Below are 19,756 nucleotides of genomic sequence, written 5' to 3'. Positions count from 1 at the left end.
GCCCATGGATGGTATCATTTCCTACCTACTAACATGCAAGAAAGTAAATTCTAAGTGGATTATGTAAACAGCTAAATCTCAGTTTCAAAAAAAAAGAAGAGAACATCATTTAGACTTGTTTTTACAGTTGAATTGTAAGATACAAAAGTCAAAACAACAGAAAAATTTGATATACTTGATTACATTAAAATTTTTAAACTTTTATTTTGTCCATAACTATAGAAACTTAAAGGACGATTTACAAACACAGAGGAAATATTTGCAAAATAAACCACAGGCAAAAGCTTAGTGTGCAAGGGATTTGAAGTATTCCTACATATCAATAAGAAAAAAAATTCAGTTCAAGAATTGGCAAAATCATTTCCCAAAAGAGAAAACACAGATGGCTAATATAATGTGAAAAATGTTCAATATCATAGTAATGAGAGGAATGCAAATTAAAACGAAAAAGAACCACTTCTACCCACCAGATCTTTCTTAATAAATGAACCTCACTAATAATCAGAAAAATGAAAATGAATAATGGCATAGCATTTTATGTCCCTCTAGATTATAAAACATTTAAATCCATCTTCCAGTAATGGTGGTATAGCTCAACTGGACACCATGTTCCACAGATAACAATTACAAAATTTGGACAAAAATATGAAAAGCAAGTATTTGAAGGCACTGGACAGTAACTACATACAGGCAAAAACTGGATGTTGACTGTTAAAAGACGGGGATCATGTCAAGTGAGATTTGCATACTTGCAGCTTTTTGCCTAAGGGAACTCCTCGGTCTGTGTCCTAGTTTAACAGAATGCTGCAGTTTTACTGGCCTGAGGACAAAGTTCAGAGCTGAACAAAATAGATGAAATGTTAGAAGGAAACTCCTGAAAAGAAAGGAGCCACAATGGGGGTGAGACGAAGAATCTGCATAAAGTCATATTACTGGGGACCAGCAGGTGGCTCAGTGGTTAAGGCACTGGACTCCCACAAGGGCGAATGTAGTTCAAGTCCTGGACCTGGTGGTATAAAAATCACACTGGGCACAATTGTGTGCATGTCCAAAATCCTGAGAGAATGGAGGATAAGACTTTACAGCATAGCCATTCCGCCTAAGGAGTGATTTTTCACTTTCCTTCTCACTCTCTCTTCCTGGCAACCACACATGCCTTATGGCAAGACTTTATATATACATATGTATGTGTGTGTGTGTGTGTGTGTGTGTGTGTGTAAAATCCTTGGCTAATAACCAAACTCTATATGTTTGGGAAAAACTAGGTGACTTGAAAAATAAGCCACTGGAAGTTACAAGAAACAGAGGCTTCAAGTCTGCCCACCAAAGAAAAGACATCATTTGGAATTTAAATTCAGCCAACTTAACTGAATTTCAAATTTCAAATTTTAAATTTTAAATTTTTTAAATTCAGCTCTCTTCAGAGGAACATACCTGAATCTAGTCTCCACAAAACATCAACAAGAGGCCTAGTGTACGATTTTTAAAAATGACTAGACATGCAAAGAATCAGAATAATAAGATGTAAGCTGCCATCAGGAGAAAAAGAAGTCATTAGAAACTGACCTCAAGATAATCTGGATGCTGGAGTTAGAGAACTAAGGACTAGAGGAAAACACAGGCATAATGAATGAACAGAGGTAGAATCTCAGTAGAGAAATGGAAACTATTCAAAACAACCAAATGGAAATTCTCGACTTAAGTCGTGTAATAACTGAAATGGATACACAGACGATAAATGTATAAACAGATGTATATCTGTCTAAATATAGAGAGAGATCATTGAAGACAGTGGAAGTGTCAATGTATCAGTCCCATGGTTAAAGAAGCCAGATCCCACATGACCAACTGCACAGTTCAAAAACCCAGACTTGTCAGCTTGAAAAACACTCAGGGCATGTGTGCGAGTGTGCCCAAGATCCTGAAAGGTTAGAGAAACGTAGGAGAAGGGATTGCAGCATGACCATACCCCACTGGGGAGTGCTTTTTCCCTTTCCTTCTCTCTTTGTCTCTGTCTCTCTCTGGAAAGCAAATGCAACCTTTGGTAAAAATTTAAAAAGAAAAAAAGAAGAAAAACCAGCAATCTTTAAGAAAGACTAGAGGGTCAGGTGGTAGCATGGTGGTTAAAGCAGCTGGATCCTACGTGGCTGACTGTACAGTTCGAGTCCCATGGTGGCCTGAAACATACTCTGAGTATATGTGTGTGCATGCCCAAAATCTTGAGAAGATAATGGGATTGTGGCATGACCATCCCCTCTGGGGGGGGAAGCTCTCTCACTTCCTCTTTTTCTCTCTGTGTGTGCATGCCCAAAATCTTGAGAAGATAATGGGATTGTGGCATGACCATCCCCTCTGGGGGGGGGAAGCTCTCTCACTTCCTCTTTCTCTCTCTCACTGTGTCTCTCTGTGTCTCTCTCTCTCTTTCTTGTATACCAATCAATCCTTGGCAGCACTTTTCTAACCTGTAAAATGGTGATGGGGGCTCATGATCTTAGGCTCCTCCCAGGACCGAGTGTTCTGACTCTCTGGATGGTGCGCATCCTGCCTAGGTCCCTTTACGGGATGGGTCAACTAAAATTTCTTTTCCAGTCAGAAAGCCCCATTCACAGTAAGTGCGCTTAAGTTGCACAGACATAAAATATGAGGTCCCTGGAGGTGATGCCATTGCCATTGCTAAGCCTCACTGAGTCACAAGCCACATGCATGAGAACCTTGTTCCGGGTTCTGGATGTATGCTAATCCATTTCATCCTATCAGCCCTGTAAATATAGACCATTACAATCCTCATTATAATACAGAAAGGGAAACAGACATGTGAGATTCAGTAAAGCGCCGCACCGGGTGCACCCACTCAGTTACACTCAGGCCTCTCCTAGACCTGACTGGGTAAATCTGTTTTAAAGACTGAGTATTGGGGACCGAGCACTGGGTCCCGACCAGTCCATAGACAGCGAAAAACAAAGACATTCCAGAAACAAATGGTCCTGGCAAAAGGTCACAGAGTCAGAACCTCAGCTCTGGCTTAGAGCTGATTCCCCAAAGAGGAAACTAAATCCTAAATCCATCGTTAAAATGTTGGGGGAGGGGGAGAAGTGTGACTAAATTTCTGTTGTGCTGAAAAGTAAGACTGACTTTTAATCAAGATGAAAGAACGGGGCTGTGGAGGGATGCCTGGCAGCTGTCCACCTCTGGTGGTCCAGCCTGGTTCTAACCCCGCTGTCACTAATGGGCTTTGGGACGGGCTGGCCCTGTCCTGGTGGTGCCCACGCCCCTGGCGCTGGGAGGAACATGGTCCAGTCGGAAGTATTTCAGAGGGTCTAAGGTGCTGGACAGGGTGAGGGTTGGGGACGGCGATCCGGGCAGAATGGCCCACCAGGCAGGACAATGCCTCTGTTTCTCTCAGCAGGTGAGCGCCTGGCCGCCCTGCTGGTCACTCGAGCGGCCGCGGCTTTCTTACTGGACGGCCGCGCCCAGGACATGCTCCAAGACTTACATGAGGCCTTCGGCGAAAGCCCCTCCGGAGCGCGGAAGCAGTTCCAGGCTATACTCTCGGCCGGAGACCAAGAGCGCATCCGGGCCCAGGCCCAAGAGGTGGCGGACGTGGGCTTCGCCCGCTTCCAGGAGACTGTGCGGAGCCGCCTCGAGCTACGCGAGGACCGGGGCCGCGAGCTGCTGGTCCCAGTTACCCGCGCTCTCCGCATCCTGCTTCGCTTGGCGCCCTCCGGGGCGCGACCTGTGCTGGGAGCCCGCCTAGCCGAGTGTCTACTGCTGGCCGGGGACGTAGCGAACGCCCGAGCGCTTTGCGAACGTCTGCTGCGGCCCCCGCGCGCCAGGGACCGTGCTAGTGACCACGCTGGGGACCGCGCGCACCTGCTGGCTTTGCGCGGCTTCTGCGCGCTGCACACAGGCGACAGACGGTGCGCCCGGCAGGATTTCCAGGAGGTAATGGAGCAGCAAGCACCGCACCCAGGCGGCTGCGTACGAGCGCTCTGCGGCCGTGGGCTGCTGCGGGTGCTGGCCGGCAGCACATTCCTGGGCACTCTGGACTATGTCACCGCGTGCCGGCTGCGCCGGGAGGAGGCGCTGCTGGCCGCCAAGGCTTACGTGCCTTGGAACCAGCGGGGGCTGCTACTGACTGTGCTGCGGGAGGAGGGCCGCAGGATGCTGCACCGCAGGTCAGACCCTGGGCCTGTGCGCGCGCTGGGCCGCCAGAGTAAAGCTTCGCTGACTGACAACGCCGCTGAGCAGGAAGGGTAAGAACCAGCTCCATGGACGCCAGGGCTGCTGCTGTTTTGTTCTGGTCTCCCTAAGGTGGAGAGGGATTTACTTCTTCCTTTTGTTTTCTTTCCCCCTAGGTTTGTGCCATAGGGCCTGCTCACCTGAAAAAGAGAGAAAGAGAGAGAGCACCCCTCAGGAGAGATGGTTATGCTGCAGTCCCTTCTTCATGCTCCTCTTGGGACTCTGGGCAGGCACACCCACAGGGCGTGACCCTCAAGCTGCCAGGTCTGGGACTCAAACTGTGGTCAGCCATGTGGGAATCTAATGCTTTAACCACTAGGCCACATGCTGGCCCATTTCTTCCTATTTTACAGTTGAATAAACTGAGGAAGAGTGATTTCCTTAAGTTTCAGTGGTGGAAGATTAGCTCCAGAACTTAGATCTTAAGACTTTTCCATCACACACAGCAGAGTGCATTATGGGCTTTCTTTCCATAGAAAATGAGTGACTCAAAAATGGAAACAAAAGTGAAAATTCGCCGATTAGCCCACTGTTGACACTTCCTGCCAGTCGCTTTGTGTGAGTGTGCATATATCTGTCACAACACTGCGTTCATGCTGTGTATTGCCTGTGTATCCTTTTATAGTTACTATTATTCGTGGGATCATGAAAACTGCCTTTACCGCCAAGTGTTCTGAGGCCACACAATGCCCCATCCTGTGCGTGTGCCATGATTCCCACGTACTCTCGGCCTTTTCTGCTTAGTTATAATGCGTTATGGATCATATCCATGGATCATAGCCCATCTCCATGATGTTTTGTTTTCAAGATGGAGACAAACATGGAGTTCCTGAGTCAGGAAGCACCTCCATCTGCAGAACCTTGACTTTAGGAGCTGCTGCCGCTGCCCCCCACCCCCAGTCCTGGTGCTATTTTGCATATTCTTTGCTACCCCAATGTGTGACTCAGCTGGAGAGCTGCTTTGATGTGCACGTCTCTGATTCCTGGGAAGGGGCAGGAAGGTGCCTTAGCAAGTTAAGAACACTGAGACTGGGAGCTGGGGGTTCCTGGGGTGTAACTTTGATGTCAGCCACACACACTCACACACACACACACACACACACACACACACACACACCTCTTCTTCCTCAACAATTTGCATTGCTTTGATTTGCTAATGAGAGAACTTTCATTTATATAATTTGGGTACTTTTATATTTGTTCTCTCTGGGAGGCTCTGAGCCCTTTTCCCAGTGGGAGCTAATTAACATTCCCAACATTCCTGCACCTGCACGGACATTGGGAATATTCCCAGTGTGACCAGTGTGTTATCTTGTCCTGCCTACAAACAATACACCTGTGAGCCCAGCAAGGCCATATGGTTGAGCTATGTTGCAGAAAAGGAAACTGAGGCAGGGTCTGCTCCTGGTCAGCCCTGCAGGGCCTCCATTCTGCCACTGTAAAATGCCACTCTACAGGATGGTGGGAAGATTGACTGCAGGGGTGAGAGCCAATGGCTGCACATTGGGAAGGTTCTGGAGTTGACCTCTTATGAGGGTCCTTCCAGAGGGACACAGTGCTCTTCAGTCTGAGGGAGGGGACCTGCCCTGGCCAGGTGCACAGTCAGGATTTACTGTGGCCTGACCCCCTGGGCAGCTGAAAAGGGTAGATGGAATGGACCGGCTCACCCTGAGCCTCTCTCCACAGGGATGCCCATGGTGTGTACCAGCTGGCCACACTGCTGATGGAGCTGGACGTGGAAGATGAGGCCTCACGCCTCCTGGCAACTGATGCCCTGTACCGCCTGGGGCGCCTGGATGAAGCCCACAAGGCCCTGCTCGTGGCCCTTTCTTGGAGACCCCAGGCTGCCCCTGTACTGGCGAGGCTGGCTCTGCTGCAGCTCAGGAGGGGTTTTTTCTATGATGCCAACCAGGTGAGGAGACCCAGGTGGGTTGCCACAGGGCAGGTGAAAACAGGGCACAGCTCCGTGGAGGAGACTAGGCTTCTCACAGCCCTCACTTTGCACTTTATAGCTTGGACTTCTTTTTATTGTTGTTATTAATGTGCTAGAGGGCATGTGTGCTTGCCAGAAAGAAAGAGAAAGTGAGAGAGCACTCCCAACACAGTCCTTTCCCCATTCTCTTGGGATCTGGGGCATGTGTACACACACACATCCAGCATGTTTTCCAAACCACCAGGTCCAGGACTTGAACTATTTAGTCAGCCATGTGGGATCCAGCCCCCTAACCACCACACCATTTGGCTGGCCCCAGTCTGGGCTTTGAAGCAAGCAAACCTCATTTCCTCAACTCATCTCTGCCCTGGTCTTGCGGATTATCATGGAAATTAGCGGGAATAGGTAGCCCAGGGCCCTGCAGGTTTCATGCAGGCAGTAGGAATTTTATATTTGCTTTTGCTGTGACTTTGAAGCAAAGGGGCCAAGAGTCGATGTAAACTGAGCTTCTTTCCAAGTCTCCCAATAAACCATTTCCCTACCCCGGGCCTGGTAGTAGAGGGGCCTCTGAGTCCTTGACCCCTACCTGCCTGCCTCCAAGATCCCTCTGTTCCCAGGAAAGGCAGAAAGTTGCCTACTTCAGGTGTTGTGGAAGCTTCCTATTTGAACAGGGGTCAGTGAGTGATATTCCAAGGGGACGGAAGGCTTTGGGACCCAAGCTGAGGAACCTGTCAGCCTTTTCCTTCCCCTATGGCCTGTTTTGGGTTCCTGATTTTCTTGCCACAGAAAGAGAGGGTGGAAGTAAGGGTGCCCTGGAACTTGCCATGCTTCCGCTCCACTCAGGGACTGTACACAACAGTGGCCAGCAGGGGGCAGCATAGGGTCTCCTTAGGACAGAGTCAAGGCCAGAGGCTGATTATGTTGGAGACCTGAGGTGGGGGCGGGGGAGGGGGTCCTCGTCCCACCCAGTTTGAGTCCTAGCCTGCTTGGCTTGTCCTGGGCTTCTGCTCCACATCTTCTGAATGATTTCCTGTAGCCCTCTGTCACTTTGTGATTTGAAAGCCCTCTCCTCATACTTCCCAGATAGACCTCTGCAAGGGCAGAGGGAGTTTTTCCTCCACGTGACAGTGGAAGCTGAGGCTCATCCCTCATCCCGAACTACAGCAGAAAGGAGCAGGCTCCAACTGCAGCCCGGAGAGAGGTGCTGGGAGAGTGGCACCCACCCGCCCCTACGTGCCCTTTCTGGTGCTCCAAGCTGGGGACACGCTGACCCTGCCCTCCATGAGCCCCCTCCCCAGTCTATGGGAAAATCTCAGATGATCGTGGATGTAACACATGGCAAACCTACTAGAGCCCAGAATAGACTGAAGCCACCTGAGCCCATGGAAAGGGAGGGAGAACCTAGAGGGGGGCATCCTGGGAGAAGGGAGTGGAATGGCCCAGGGCATGGGGTACAGGGTGGAACCCCCAGGCAGCAGTGCTGGAGGGAAGGGCAGTGGCAGCAACTCTCCTGCCCCTGCAGCTGGTGAAGAAGGTGATCCAGTCTGGGGACACGGCCTGCCTCCAGCCCACCCTGGACGTCTTCCGCCATGAGGACCGGCAGCTGCTGCGAGCCCATTGCCACGAGCGAGCCATGACCATCCTGCGGGCACAGCCGGGTGGGGACGACAGTGAGACCCACACCAGAGAGGCAATTGCCTACCTCTCTCTGGCCATCTTCGCTGCAGGTAGGAGCCACCCACCTGCCCCTAGAGTTTAGTCCTGTGCCAGGTATGGGGAAGGGGGCATGGTGATCCTTACGCTGGGGAGGCCAGGGTTATGGGGGGTGTCTTAGGATATCTTGCTTCATAGGTGCTGTGCCAAAGCATCCAAGGGGTGAGTGGGGCAGGGCCACCACGGTGCTGGTCGTCCAGGGAATACACCAGGGCTGAAGGAGGTCTGGACCACCCAGGAGCTGAGCTGTGCGCCAACCCTGGTTCCTGGGCTACTGTTCCTATACCCTCAGACCTGAACATAGAAGGCCCTTTTCCAGCACGGCCCCTGTCCCTCTAAAGGGAGGGAGGCAAGATCCACTCCAGAAATAGCAACTGAGGCTTTTCCTATGTGCATCTGGCCTCCCTGCTCGCAAGCTATCCCACCATACCCATGTCAGCCTCTGGCCTTGGGCCCTTTCCTGTGCGTCCTTAGTGCTATGCTGCAGGCACGAGGAACTTGGAGGGAAGCAGACTCTCCCAAGGACTCCCTGTGAGTTTCTGGGGTGCAGGCAGTTTGAAAGTATAGACCACAGATCAGACCACCAGACGGATTGGGGCTGTGTACTCCCTGGGCACTGCATCACTTTTTCTCCAAGGGGGTGATAGAGAAGCCCACCTGGGGTAGAAGTGGGGAACCAAGTGAGCTCATGACTGAGCGAGTCCTGCACAGGAAGGGGACACACCCACAGTGGGGCAGAACCGAGCATGCCCATCACTGAACAGACACCCAAAAGGTGGTGGCAAGTGTGGGGAGGGCTCCTGCCCGGCTGCCTCACACCTGAGCCTCATACCTCACACCTCATACCTTCCTGCTTGCCGCCATTACATGCCCTGCCCTCGGGGCATTTTCCCCCCTCATCCTTCACCTGGCCTCACCTCAGATGCAGCCATGGCACTCCTTCCTCTCAGACGCCCCCACACCCCACAGTGTGCACCATCCCTCCCAGACACCAGCCATCTTGGCCAGATTCCTCTTGGTCTGTGACCTGTGCCCACAGGTCAGCCGTGGCTGCCTCTGTGTTTTGGTGCCCAGCAGTACATAAGTTCCCCAAGGTGAGCCCCACAGCTGGTACACCCTCTGCCTGCCCCAGCTTGGTCACCAAGAGGGATGCTGCGTGAGGGACCCAGCTGCGGTCACATCCTGACACCACCCCCTCCTCCAGGGAGTCAGGCAAGCGAGTCCCTCCTCATCCGAGCCCGCTGCTATGGGTTCCTGGGCCAGAAGAAGACCGCCATGTTCGACTTCAATTCCGTGCTACGCGCCGAGCCAGGGAACGTGCAGGCACTGTGTGGGCGGGCGCTCTTGCACCTGACCCTGGACCAGCAGCAGGTGTGGGCTCCACTTCTCCCACCAGCGACTGGGCAAGTGGGGTTGAAGGGCATCTCTGGCCCAGCCTTCCTCTCTACCCTGAGCCAAGGGAGCAGAGCTAGTCATCCTAACAGTGAGCCACCCTTCAGTCCGCAGTGTTCTCGTTCCACGGGCACAGCTGGCTGAAGGATCCTCATCTCCACAAACACAGTTTCTGGGAGTCCCTATGTTAACCCCAGTCTGCATGGTAGATGTGCATACCCTTAGAGGTCCTGCGAGGCTATCCTAGCTTAAAATAATTCCTCAGTGTGTACAGCTGTCCTTCTGTGGGAGTGTTGACCAGGAGGTGCCCCCTTGGCTGCACTGGTGGGGGCTACTTAGGCCCCTGCATTACTAGGACATATGCAGAAGGGACAAGTGCTGGCATCAGTTGCTTATGTCTACCAATGGGGGCAGCAGTGGAGCCCCTGGAACTCTGGCTTGAACTTAATTTATCCACTTTTTAATTTAGATATCTATACATTTAAGATTTCTTCTACAGAAGCTTCCCCAATTCCAAATAAAAGACTGGGGAGCCAGGTTGACAGAGAGATCCCATTCATGTGAGTGAGACCTGTGTTCTGGGAGATTGTTTCTGTTTTGTTTCTTATGGGCTTTCCTTGTTTGCAATTATAGTGTACGCAATACAGCCTGACCCCAAGGGACCCAACTAGATCAGTGTCCTCACCTGCCTGCTCCCCTAAGCACTGGAGCCCGAAATAGTAGGTTCAGATCAGCTAGACAACTTCAGCCAAATCACTGCAGCTGTCTCTTTTCGCCTCAGATTCCTCCTTTGTAAAATCACAAAAGAAATTAGAAAATACTTAGAGATAAGTGAAAATGAAGGCACACGCACCAAAACTTACAAGACAAACAAAGGCAGCGCTAAGGAGGAAGTTTATAGCTATAAATGCTTATATTAAAAACAAGAGGGACCGCAGACGGTGTAATGGTTATGTTGCTGGATTCCCACGTAGTAGACCACAGTTCAAGTCCCTGACCCAGCGGCTTAAAACTCCACGCTGGGCACATGTGTGTGCATGCCCAAAATCCTGAGAGGATAATGGCGGATAAGGGACTATGGCATGGCCAACCCCCTAGGCGATGATTTCTCACTTTCTGTCTCTGATTCTCTGGTGAGTGCATGCACCCTATAACAAAAATTTCTCTTAAAAAATAAACCTTAAATCAACCTAACTTGAGAACTAAAAAGGAACAAACTAAACCCAAAACTAGCTAAAAGAAAAAAATAATAAAGATTAGAGCAGAGATCAACAAAATGGAGACTAGAGAAACAGTAGAGAAAATCAGCAAAGCCAAAAGTTGGTTCCTGGGAAAGATAAAAACTGGCAAACCTTTTAGCTAGATGGACTAAAAGCAAAAAGAGAGAAGACTCAGTTTACTAAAACTAGAAATGGAAGTGGGGACATTACTATCAATTCTATCACAATAAAAAGAAATATAAGAGTAATACCAACAATTGTACACCAGCAAACTAAATAACCTAAGTGAATGGACAAATTCATAGACATATAAAACCTAACAAGACTGAGACCAGCAGTTGTCGTTAATGGCTATGTCGCTGGACTCCCATGTACCCAACCATAGTTCGAGTCCTGGACCTGGTGACTTAAACTCACGCCAGGTGTGTGCATGTATGCCCAAGATCCCGAGAGGAGAATGGAGGAGAAGGGATTGCAGCATGGCCATCCCCCCTGAGGGGTGATTTCTCGCTTTCTCTCGCCCTCTCTCTCTCTCTCTCTCTCTCTCTCCCCCGCCCTGTGTGTCTTTCTGGCGAGCACACACAACCTATAGCAAAACCTCTAAAAAAAAGAAAACCTAATAAGATTAAATCATTATGAAATAGGAAATCTGAATAGATCTACAAGGAAACTGAGTTGTTCATCAAAAATCTTTCAACAAAGAAAATTCCCTCATCTGATGGCTTCACTGATGAATTCACCAAACATTTAGAGAAAACTAACGCCAAAGGCTTCTCAAACTTTTCTTAAAAATGGAGGAGGCAAAACACTTTCAAATTCATTTTGAGGTCAGAGTTACCCTGATTACCAAAGCCAAAGATAGTATAAGGAAAGAAAGCTACAGACCATTATCCCTTATGAACACTGATGCAAAAATTCCCAGTACAATACTAGCAAACCAAACTCAGCTGCATATTTTTTTTAAAAAATAGACATCCTAACCAAGTGGGATTTATTCCCTGATTACCAAAGCCAAAGATAGTATAAGGAAAGAAAGCTACAGACCATTATCCCTTATGAACACTGATGCAAAAATTCCCAGAACAATACTAGCAAACCAAACTCAGCTGCATATTTTTAAAAAAAAAAATAGACATCCTAACCAAGTGGATTTATTCATGGGGTACAAGGATGGTTAAACATACAAAAATCAATTGGTGCGATACCCCCATATTAACAGGATGAAGAAGAAAGCCACCTGATCATCTCAATTGATGCTAAAAAAAAAAAAAGTCAATAAAATTCAACACCCTTTCATGATAAAAACACTGAGCAAACTAGTAATAGAAGAAAACTACCTCAACATAGTAAAGACTTGAGATCAAGTCTACAGCAAATATCATAATCAATGATGAGAGACTGGAAGCTCTTCTTGGAAGATTAGGAACAAGGCAAAGATGCTCACTTTTGCATTTTCTGTTCAACATGGTTGTAGAAGTTTCAGGCAGAAGTTAGGTAAGAGAAAGAAATATGAGGCATACAAATTAGAAAGAGAAATAGAACTGTCTCTATTTGCAGATTATATCATTTTATATGTAGAAAATCCTAAAGATTCCATGCACGCATCCAAACTGTTAGAACTAATACATGGTGCCAGTCCCATGATCTAGTAGTTAATGGCATTGGATCCCACACGACCATGGGATTCAAATCCCAGACCTGGAAGCTGGAAAAACACGCTGTGCACATGTGCATCTGTGCCCAGAATACTTGTAGGAGGAAGAAATCGAGGAGAAGGGACTGTGATGTGACCACATCCCAATGTGGGGGGGTGTCCCCCTCTCCTCATCTCTGTCTCTTTCTAGCAAGTGCATACATCCTCTGGCAAATAAATACTTTTTAAAGTAGCTAATAAATGAATTAAGCAAAATTCAAGATCCAAAGTCAGCACATAAAAATCGGTTGCATTTCTAAACACTAATGAGCACCATTGAGTTATTTAACAATGGGTTATTTCTGGGATATGGCACAGGCAACAAAAGTAAAAAGAGACAAGTTGGACTTCATGAAATTTAGAACATTTGTACATCAAAGAAGGTAACCCCCAGAATAGGGCAAAAATTTATGAATTACCTGTCAAAGGATTAATATCTAGAATACATAAAGAACTAACACTCACCAACCAAAAAAAAAAAATTCAAAAATTGTCAAAGGACTGGAATAGACATTTCTCCAAGGAAGATATTCAAATAGACAATAAGCACATGGAAAGATGTTCATCAATAGTCATTAGGGAAATGCAAATCAAAACAACAGTGAGATACCACCTCATATCCATTAGGATGTCTACCATAAAAATAAACAGGGACCAGCAGTTAGCGTAATGACTGTCACTGGACTCCCACGTAGTCGACCACGGTTCGCGTCCTGGATCTGGTGGCTTAAAAAACTCACGCTGGGTGCATGCATGCCCAAGATCCCGAGAGGAGAATGAAGGAGAAGAGATTGCGGCATGGCCATCGCCCCTGGGGGTGATTTCTCGCTTTCTGTCTCTCTGTCTCTCTCTGTCTGTCTGGCGAGCACACGCGCCCTATAGCGAAAAACCTCTCCAAAAAAAAAAATCTCTGGAGATGGTTGGTGGTAGTGATTACACAACACTATGGATGGACTTAATATCACTGGACTGTACACTTAAAAACAGTTAAGATGGTAAATTTTACATTAGATATGTTTAAACACAATAAAACAAATTGGAGAAAGGGAAGGAGCTACTGCCCCATTTGAGGCTCAGAAGAAGCCATCTTTGAAATGTGCCATCTGCCTCCTCCCCATCTTCTCCTCCCCTCCCCACCCCAGTGAGTGGTGTGCACATTAACCTTGCATTAAATTCAGGTGGTGTGAGGTTGGAGTTCTAGTTGCCCTATGCTCCCCATGCCACCAAATACCATGTGAGACCTTGAGACACTCTCTTGGATACTACCTAAGCTCTTTATACAGGGCCTATGGATTGGGATCATCAGAGGTAGGAAGGGTCTACTGCCTCCAGCCCCCTTCCCCCCACATACACACACACAGAGGAGCTGTTTATCACAGAGGAGTCCTGCCCAGAGATAACCGAAGCCAAACAGCCCTGTGCTATCTTGCCACCAGGGGACTGCCAGAGACAAAGGGACTTCTCGGTGAAGAGCGATGTTGCTGGCAAGTAGTTGAAAGTGGCTGTCTCCTCATGTTCATCATCTCACTCTCCACCTCTCCAGCTTGACCAGCAAGTCTTGTATCATCTCTAAGCCCTGGTTACAGCATCAGAAAAAATGGAGGTGGTGCTCATTCAAGGTGTTAGATGCTCAACAGGGTAGGGGTGTTGTTCCGGGCTGTCACACGCTCATCCTGGAACCTGGTCTATAATGAAGGCTTTGTATGTGGCAGCTGGAATTCTCACAAGCCATGCAGAATTGGGCAACTAGCTATTCAGGGTTACCACAGGTCAGTATTACAGGCACACAGAGCCCAGGCCACGCTGCAGAATGGATTGTCCTGTGTTCCCCTATCCCAGAACTCTGTCTTTCCAGAGCCCACTGGCCAAGACCATCCTCTACATTCCCTACATATTGGCTTCTAAAGAGTCCTGGGCCTGCAGGGGGTGTGGTAATGAAGGTGCTGGATCCCACACGGCCAACTCTGAGGTTCGCATATCGGACCTAGTAGCCTGAAAAATATGCCAGGTGCATGTGGTATATGCCCAAAATCCTGAGAGAAGAATGGAGGAGAAGGGGATTGTGGCATGGCTAATCCCTCCTGGGGGGTGATTTCTCGCTTTCCTTGTCTCTCTGTCTCTGTCTCTTTCCAATGAGTGTGTATGCCCTATAGCAAAAAAAAAAAAAAAAAAAAGTCTGGACTTTGAAAGGCTGTGGGTTAACTTCTAGTTCTGAGTAAGTGGTACTGGGCTGCTAAAAACAACACAATAAAATACATCAGCAACTGTTTCCAGACACTGAACAACAGGCAGAGAAAGCTGTGTTCCCAGAGATACAGGAAGCTACATGACAACCCTGCATGCCACTGCACAGAGAGATGGGGCCACGGGTTTGCTGTGGAAGCAGAGATTAGAGTTCCATGTTGTTTCAGTGGCTGGAATTTGTACAGAAAGGCAGTGGAGAAGAAGGGGCTATGCAGAGGAGGGGCATCTTGTAGTCTTCATAAGATTCCTTGTCCATAGGCTGCACACATGCAAAGCAGGGATCACCTGTGGTGGTGCCAAGAGCTGAATGGTGATGCCAGGGCCAGGCAGGGCTGGGAGATATAGTAGTTCTGTCCCAGCCGAGGTAGATAGACACCTTGGGCACTTGGCTGAGGTCTTACAAAGGCCACACCATAAAAGGCCTTCTTTAGACTGTGTTCAAAACTGAAATGGAGGGACCAGCAGTTAGTGTAATGGCTGTCGCTGAACTCCCACGTAGTCGACCGCGATTCGTGTCCCGGACCCGGTGGCTTAAAACTCACGCCGGGCGCGTGTGCGTGCGTGCCCAAGAGCCCGAGAGAATGGAGGAGAAGGGATTGTGGCGTGACCATCCCCCCTGGGGGGGGATTTCTCGCTTTCTGTCTCTATGTCTCTCTCTGTCTGTCTGGCGAGCGCACGCGTCCTACAGTGAAAATCTCTCCAAAAAAAAAAAAAAAAAAGGGGGGGGAACCAGCAGTTAGCGTAATGGTTATGTCGCTGGACTCCCACGTAGTCGACCGCGATTCGTGTCCCGGACCCGGTGGCTTAAAACTCACGCCGGGCGCGTGTGCGTGCGTGCCCAAGAGCCCGAGAGAATGGAGGAGAAGGGATTGTGGCGTGACCATCCCCCCTGGGGGGGGATTTCTCGCTTTCTGTCTCTATGTCTCTCTCTGTCTGTCTGGCGAGCGCACGCGTCCTACAGTGAAAATCTCTCCAAAAAAAAAAAAAAAAAAACGAAATGGATCTATCAAAACAAAGGAAAAAACAAGTCTGGCAGGACAAAAATGATTCAGATTCCTCTGTAACTTAACTGTCTAGCATAACAGGATAGCAATATAATCCGGACTCCTTACAACTTAGAGGGTTGTAAATTACAGAGTCCAGCGTAAAGTAAAAAATTGCTAGACATGTAGAAAACCAGGAAAGTGTGGCCAGTAATCAAGAAAATAAGTACTCAATAGAAACAGACCCTGAGACAGTTCAAATGTTTGAAAATTACACACAGACCCTTTAATAGTATTGACTATAAATACACAAAGGAAAGTTTTGCCATAATGAGGGAACAGACTGGGAATCTAGGAGAGGAATAGGGGGAAAAAACTATAAGAATCAAGTGGAACTCCGAGAGCTGAAAAGTACAATATCTGTCATTTAAAATTTAGGGTGTGGGCTTAATGGCAGATTAGAACTGTCGAGGAAGGATTGGTAAATTTGAGGACACATGAATAGAAGTTATTCAGTCTAAAGAATAGCAGAGGAAAAACTTTTTAAAAAAATAAATGAAGGTCTGGCTTTGTGGTCTAGTGATTAAGGGAGCCAGATCCCACATGATGACCAACTATGTGGCTTGAATCCTGGCTCAAGAAACTTGATAAATACACTGGGCACATCTGTATGTTTGCCCCAAATCTTGACAGGATGGAGAAATGGAGAAGGGATTGTGAGATGCCCATGCCCCATTGGTAGTACTTTTTTCCTGCCTATCTATGTCACTCTGTTGCTCTCTAGCAAGTATGTGTACTTCTTTATTTTTTTATTTATTTATTTTTTTTTGGAGAGGTTTTCGCTACAGGGCGCGTGCACTCGCCAGGCAGACAGAGAGAGACATAGAGACAGAAAGCAAGAAATCATCCCCCAGAGGGGATGGTCACACCGCAATCCCTTCTCTTCCATTCTCCTCTCGGGATCTTGGGCACGCACGCACACACACCCAGCATGAGTTTTTAAGCCACTGGGTCTGGGACGCGAACCGCGGTCAACCACGTGGGAATCCAGCGACATAGCCATTATGCTAACTGCTGGTTCCCAGCAAGTACGTGTACTTCTGGCAAATGATTTTTTTTTTTTTTTTAATGAGGAGTGCTTTAGTGATCTGTACGACAATTTCAAGCAAGCTAATATACATGTAATTAGAGTCCCAGAAAGGAAGAGAAAGAATGAGGCAAATATATACATATATTTGAAGAAATAATGACAGAAAATTTCCCAAGAAGGTGAACAAATCCCAAGATGACAAACACAAAGAGAACACACGTTGCCACATCTTGGTCAAATTACTAAAAACAAAAGATAAATAGAACATCTTAAAAGCAGCCAGAGGGAAAAAGAAACATCACATAGAAGAACAATATGAATGATAACAGACTCTTCTCAGAAACAAGAGAAGCCAGAAGACAGTAAATTTGTATCTTCAAATCACTAAAAGAAAAATATTATCAACCCAGAATTCGTAATCTTCTTAAAATAACCTTCAATGAAAAGCCAAGAGATTCATCTCCAGCCGACCTATACCACACAAAATGCTACAGGAAGCTGATGAAACTGAAGTATTGACTACACAAGGAGCACATTGAAAGATTGAATTTATTCCTTCTCTTAACTGCTCTGAACAAATAAAAATAATATTGTACTAGGAGTTTTATCATTTAGTTTGTGACAAAATAGCTCAAAAGAGAGTAAAATTTGCTAGTGATAGTCCTTTCATTTTACATAACATGGTACTGTATGAAATCTAGACTGTGGTAAATTAAGAATACATATTGTAATCTGTGGAGCAACTGCTAAAGAAAAATACAAAGAGGTGTTATAAGGCACTGGACTCCCACGTGGTCAACCACAGTTCAAGTCCTGGACCTACCAGCTTGCTTTCTCACTCACTCACTCTCTCTCTCTCTCTTTCTCCTTCTCTCCCTCACTTCCCCCTCCCCACTCTGGTGAGCATATGTTCCCTACAGCTAATTAAAAAATAATAATAAAATTATCCAGGTGGCATAGTAGCTAAGGCGGCTGGACTCCCATGTGACTAACCTAGGTTCAAGTCCCAAACCTGGCAGCTTGCTTTCTCACTTTCCTTCTCTCTCTCTCTCTCTCTCTCTCTCTCTCTCATCAACTTCAAAAAATAAAATAATGACAATGAATAAAATGAAATAATCCTTAGGAAAAAGAAAAAAAGAAAGGAAAGGCCAGTGGAGGAATAGTAGGAAGATAGACTTGAAGGTGGCTCCAATGACCCCTACTGTTAGCCAGGTCAGAGGTCAGATGCACATGGGTTACCTTAACTGATCCATTATCAGGATTATCCTGTGCTTCCATGGGCATGGTCAGGGCCTCAGGATGGCATACTCAGTCCTTGGCTCTCCTAGACATGTGCTTAATGTCCTTTGGGTGCCAGCCCAAGTCCACCTTTGTACCTTAGCAGGTTCTCCATCAGAGTGAGCTTTCTTCGCTTCCACATTGAGTTCTCCTTTTCCAGGACTTTAGTACCTATGCCAGCAGACCCTCCCTTGTTCTGCTTTATATGGTCCAGACATCCTCACTTCAGCTGCCCCCTGAGAGTGGGGAAGCAGGAGTCCCCAGCATCCCACACACTGGATCACTTGACGAATAGCCAAATACCCACTGAGCTCCTGAATTGCCCCCTGTGAGGTTACCCAATGTCCTCCCTGGAAAGAACAGACATTGGATGGAGCCAGCTGCAAGCAGAGATGAAGCTCCTCAGGGAAGAAGGTATTGCAGAGTGTAGGCAAGGTCGGGAGACTGACATGGCGGAATGGCAAGTGGGCCTGGTGAGGGTCCGGCCTTAGAAAGATAGAGGCCAGTTAGCTGAGCACCCTCAGGTGCCCTACCAGAAACAATGAGTAGGGGGATACAATAGCTGCAGCCATGGGGTAGTGGGGAGGGGTAGGAGCCCATTCAAGGCAGACTTTCTTGAACCCCAAGAAAAGAGCTGGAGACCTGAGAATGGTGAAGGGGCAAGAGTAGAGCCAGCCCTCCAGCTCTGCTCTGCCTACCATCTCAACTGGGACAACTTCTACCCTGTCTTTCTTCCTCACAGGAAGCCTTAGACGATATTGTCTCTGCTCTGAAGCTTGACCCAGGGACTGTAGTCCCTGAGATCTGCTCTTTGAAGCCAGAAGCCCAGACCTTCATCACCCAAGGCCTCTACTCTCGCTGCCGGACCATTCTGAGCCAGCCACCACCAGACACTGAGGCCCCCCTCAGGGACAAGAACACTCAGGGCCTCCTTGCTATGGGAAAGGCCCTGATCAAAATTGATGCTGGACAGGCAAGCTGGCATATCCTCCTCACAGATATTCTCACTGCACTGGGTATGTGTCCACTCAGGAGTGGGGAATGTGGCATCAGTCCCTGGTCCTCTGACTCTCTCTAAAATGGGAGAAAGAGTCTGCACAGTGGTTTCCAAGGTCCCTCCCACCCAAATCTCGTGACCTATGACTCTTTCCCTTATGGGGCTTGATGACTGTTTGTGTAGAGAAAAGCGATGGGGTCTCATAAAAGGCCTCACTTAGGCCTCCTCATTAATTTATGCATTTATCCAGCAATTGTTTACTGAGCACCCATGAAATGCCAGGCCCCATACTGGGGAGACTATCTAAAGCCCACGAGCACTAGGTAGGTCTTTCCTGCCAATTTTGACACCACCCTGAAATGGAAACCACTTCACTGCAAATTTGAAAGAGAGCTCTCTCTGCAGTCTGCATTTGTCGACCGAGGACCTTGGGGAGACAGGGCTGCTCCCAACCTTGCTGCTCTGCTCTGGCAGGCCCAGCCTCCCTGCATAGAGGGAAAGAAAGAGTCCCTTACATCAGCCAGTGAGGGGATTCAGCACCCTGCTTCTCTGAGTGGGGTGGGGTATCAGGCCAGCAGGTTAAGTCCACATGCCCAGTGAGGAATCAGTGTGCTTCTGCTCCCGGCTCCTTCCTCCTGTGGTTTTCCATTCATCAGCAACTCTAAGTCTGTGCAGAGCCACGATGACCCAATGCCAGCCCCTCCAGCACCATGGTCCACTCAGGGCAGGTCTTTGCTCCTTGCTGTTGGGTTTGGGGTGGGGAGGGGGTCTAGGTAGAAAGCACAAGGTCTGACCCAGGAAGATTGTCTTGGACCACTTTAGCCCAAAAACCTCTGAACTACTCAATAACCCATGGAAGCCACAGGTGACTTGCGGAGGGGGAGAGATAGACCATCTCCTCAGAACCAGGCTGAGCCAGTCAGGAGTACGTCATTCTTGCAAAAAGTCTGCCCAACGCCTAGATGAGGCCAGGA

General features: G+C 48.0%; 1 protein-coding gene across 1 annotated transcript in view; it reads left to right on the top strand.

Moving 5' to 3' along the window:
- Nucleotides 1-19,756, top strand: part of TTC34 (tetratricopeptide repeat domain 34) — a 37,246-nt gene that overhangs the window by 10,189 nt on the left and 7,301 nt on the right. Inside the window, exons 4-8 of the mRNA XM_006161181.2 lie at nt 3,407-4,253; nt 5,926-6,151; nt 7,695-7,899; nt 9,090-9,256; nt 18,528-18,801. Coding sequence (XP_006161243.2) covers nt 3,407-4,253; nt 5,926-6,151; nt 7,695-7,899; nt 9,090-9,256; nt 18,528-18,801 — 1,719 coding nt within the window. The remainder of the gene's footprint in view (nt 1-3,406; nt 4,254-5,925; nt 6,152-7,694; nt 7,900-9,089; nt 9,257-18,527; nt 18,802-19,756) is intronic.

This window comes from Tupaia chinensis, unplaced genomic scaffold (assembly GCF_000334495.1).
Source record: "Tupaia chinensis unplaced genomic scaffold, TupChi_1.0 Scaffold138365_1, whole genome shotgun sequence".
Classification (NCBI taxonomy): Eukaryota; Metazoa; Chordata; class Mammalia; order Scandentia; family Tupaiidae; genus Tupaia; species Tupaia belangeri.
The sequence above is the reverse complement of the archived record's forward strand: the minus strand, read 5'-3'. Positions and strand labels throughout refer to the sequence as shown.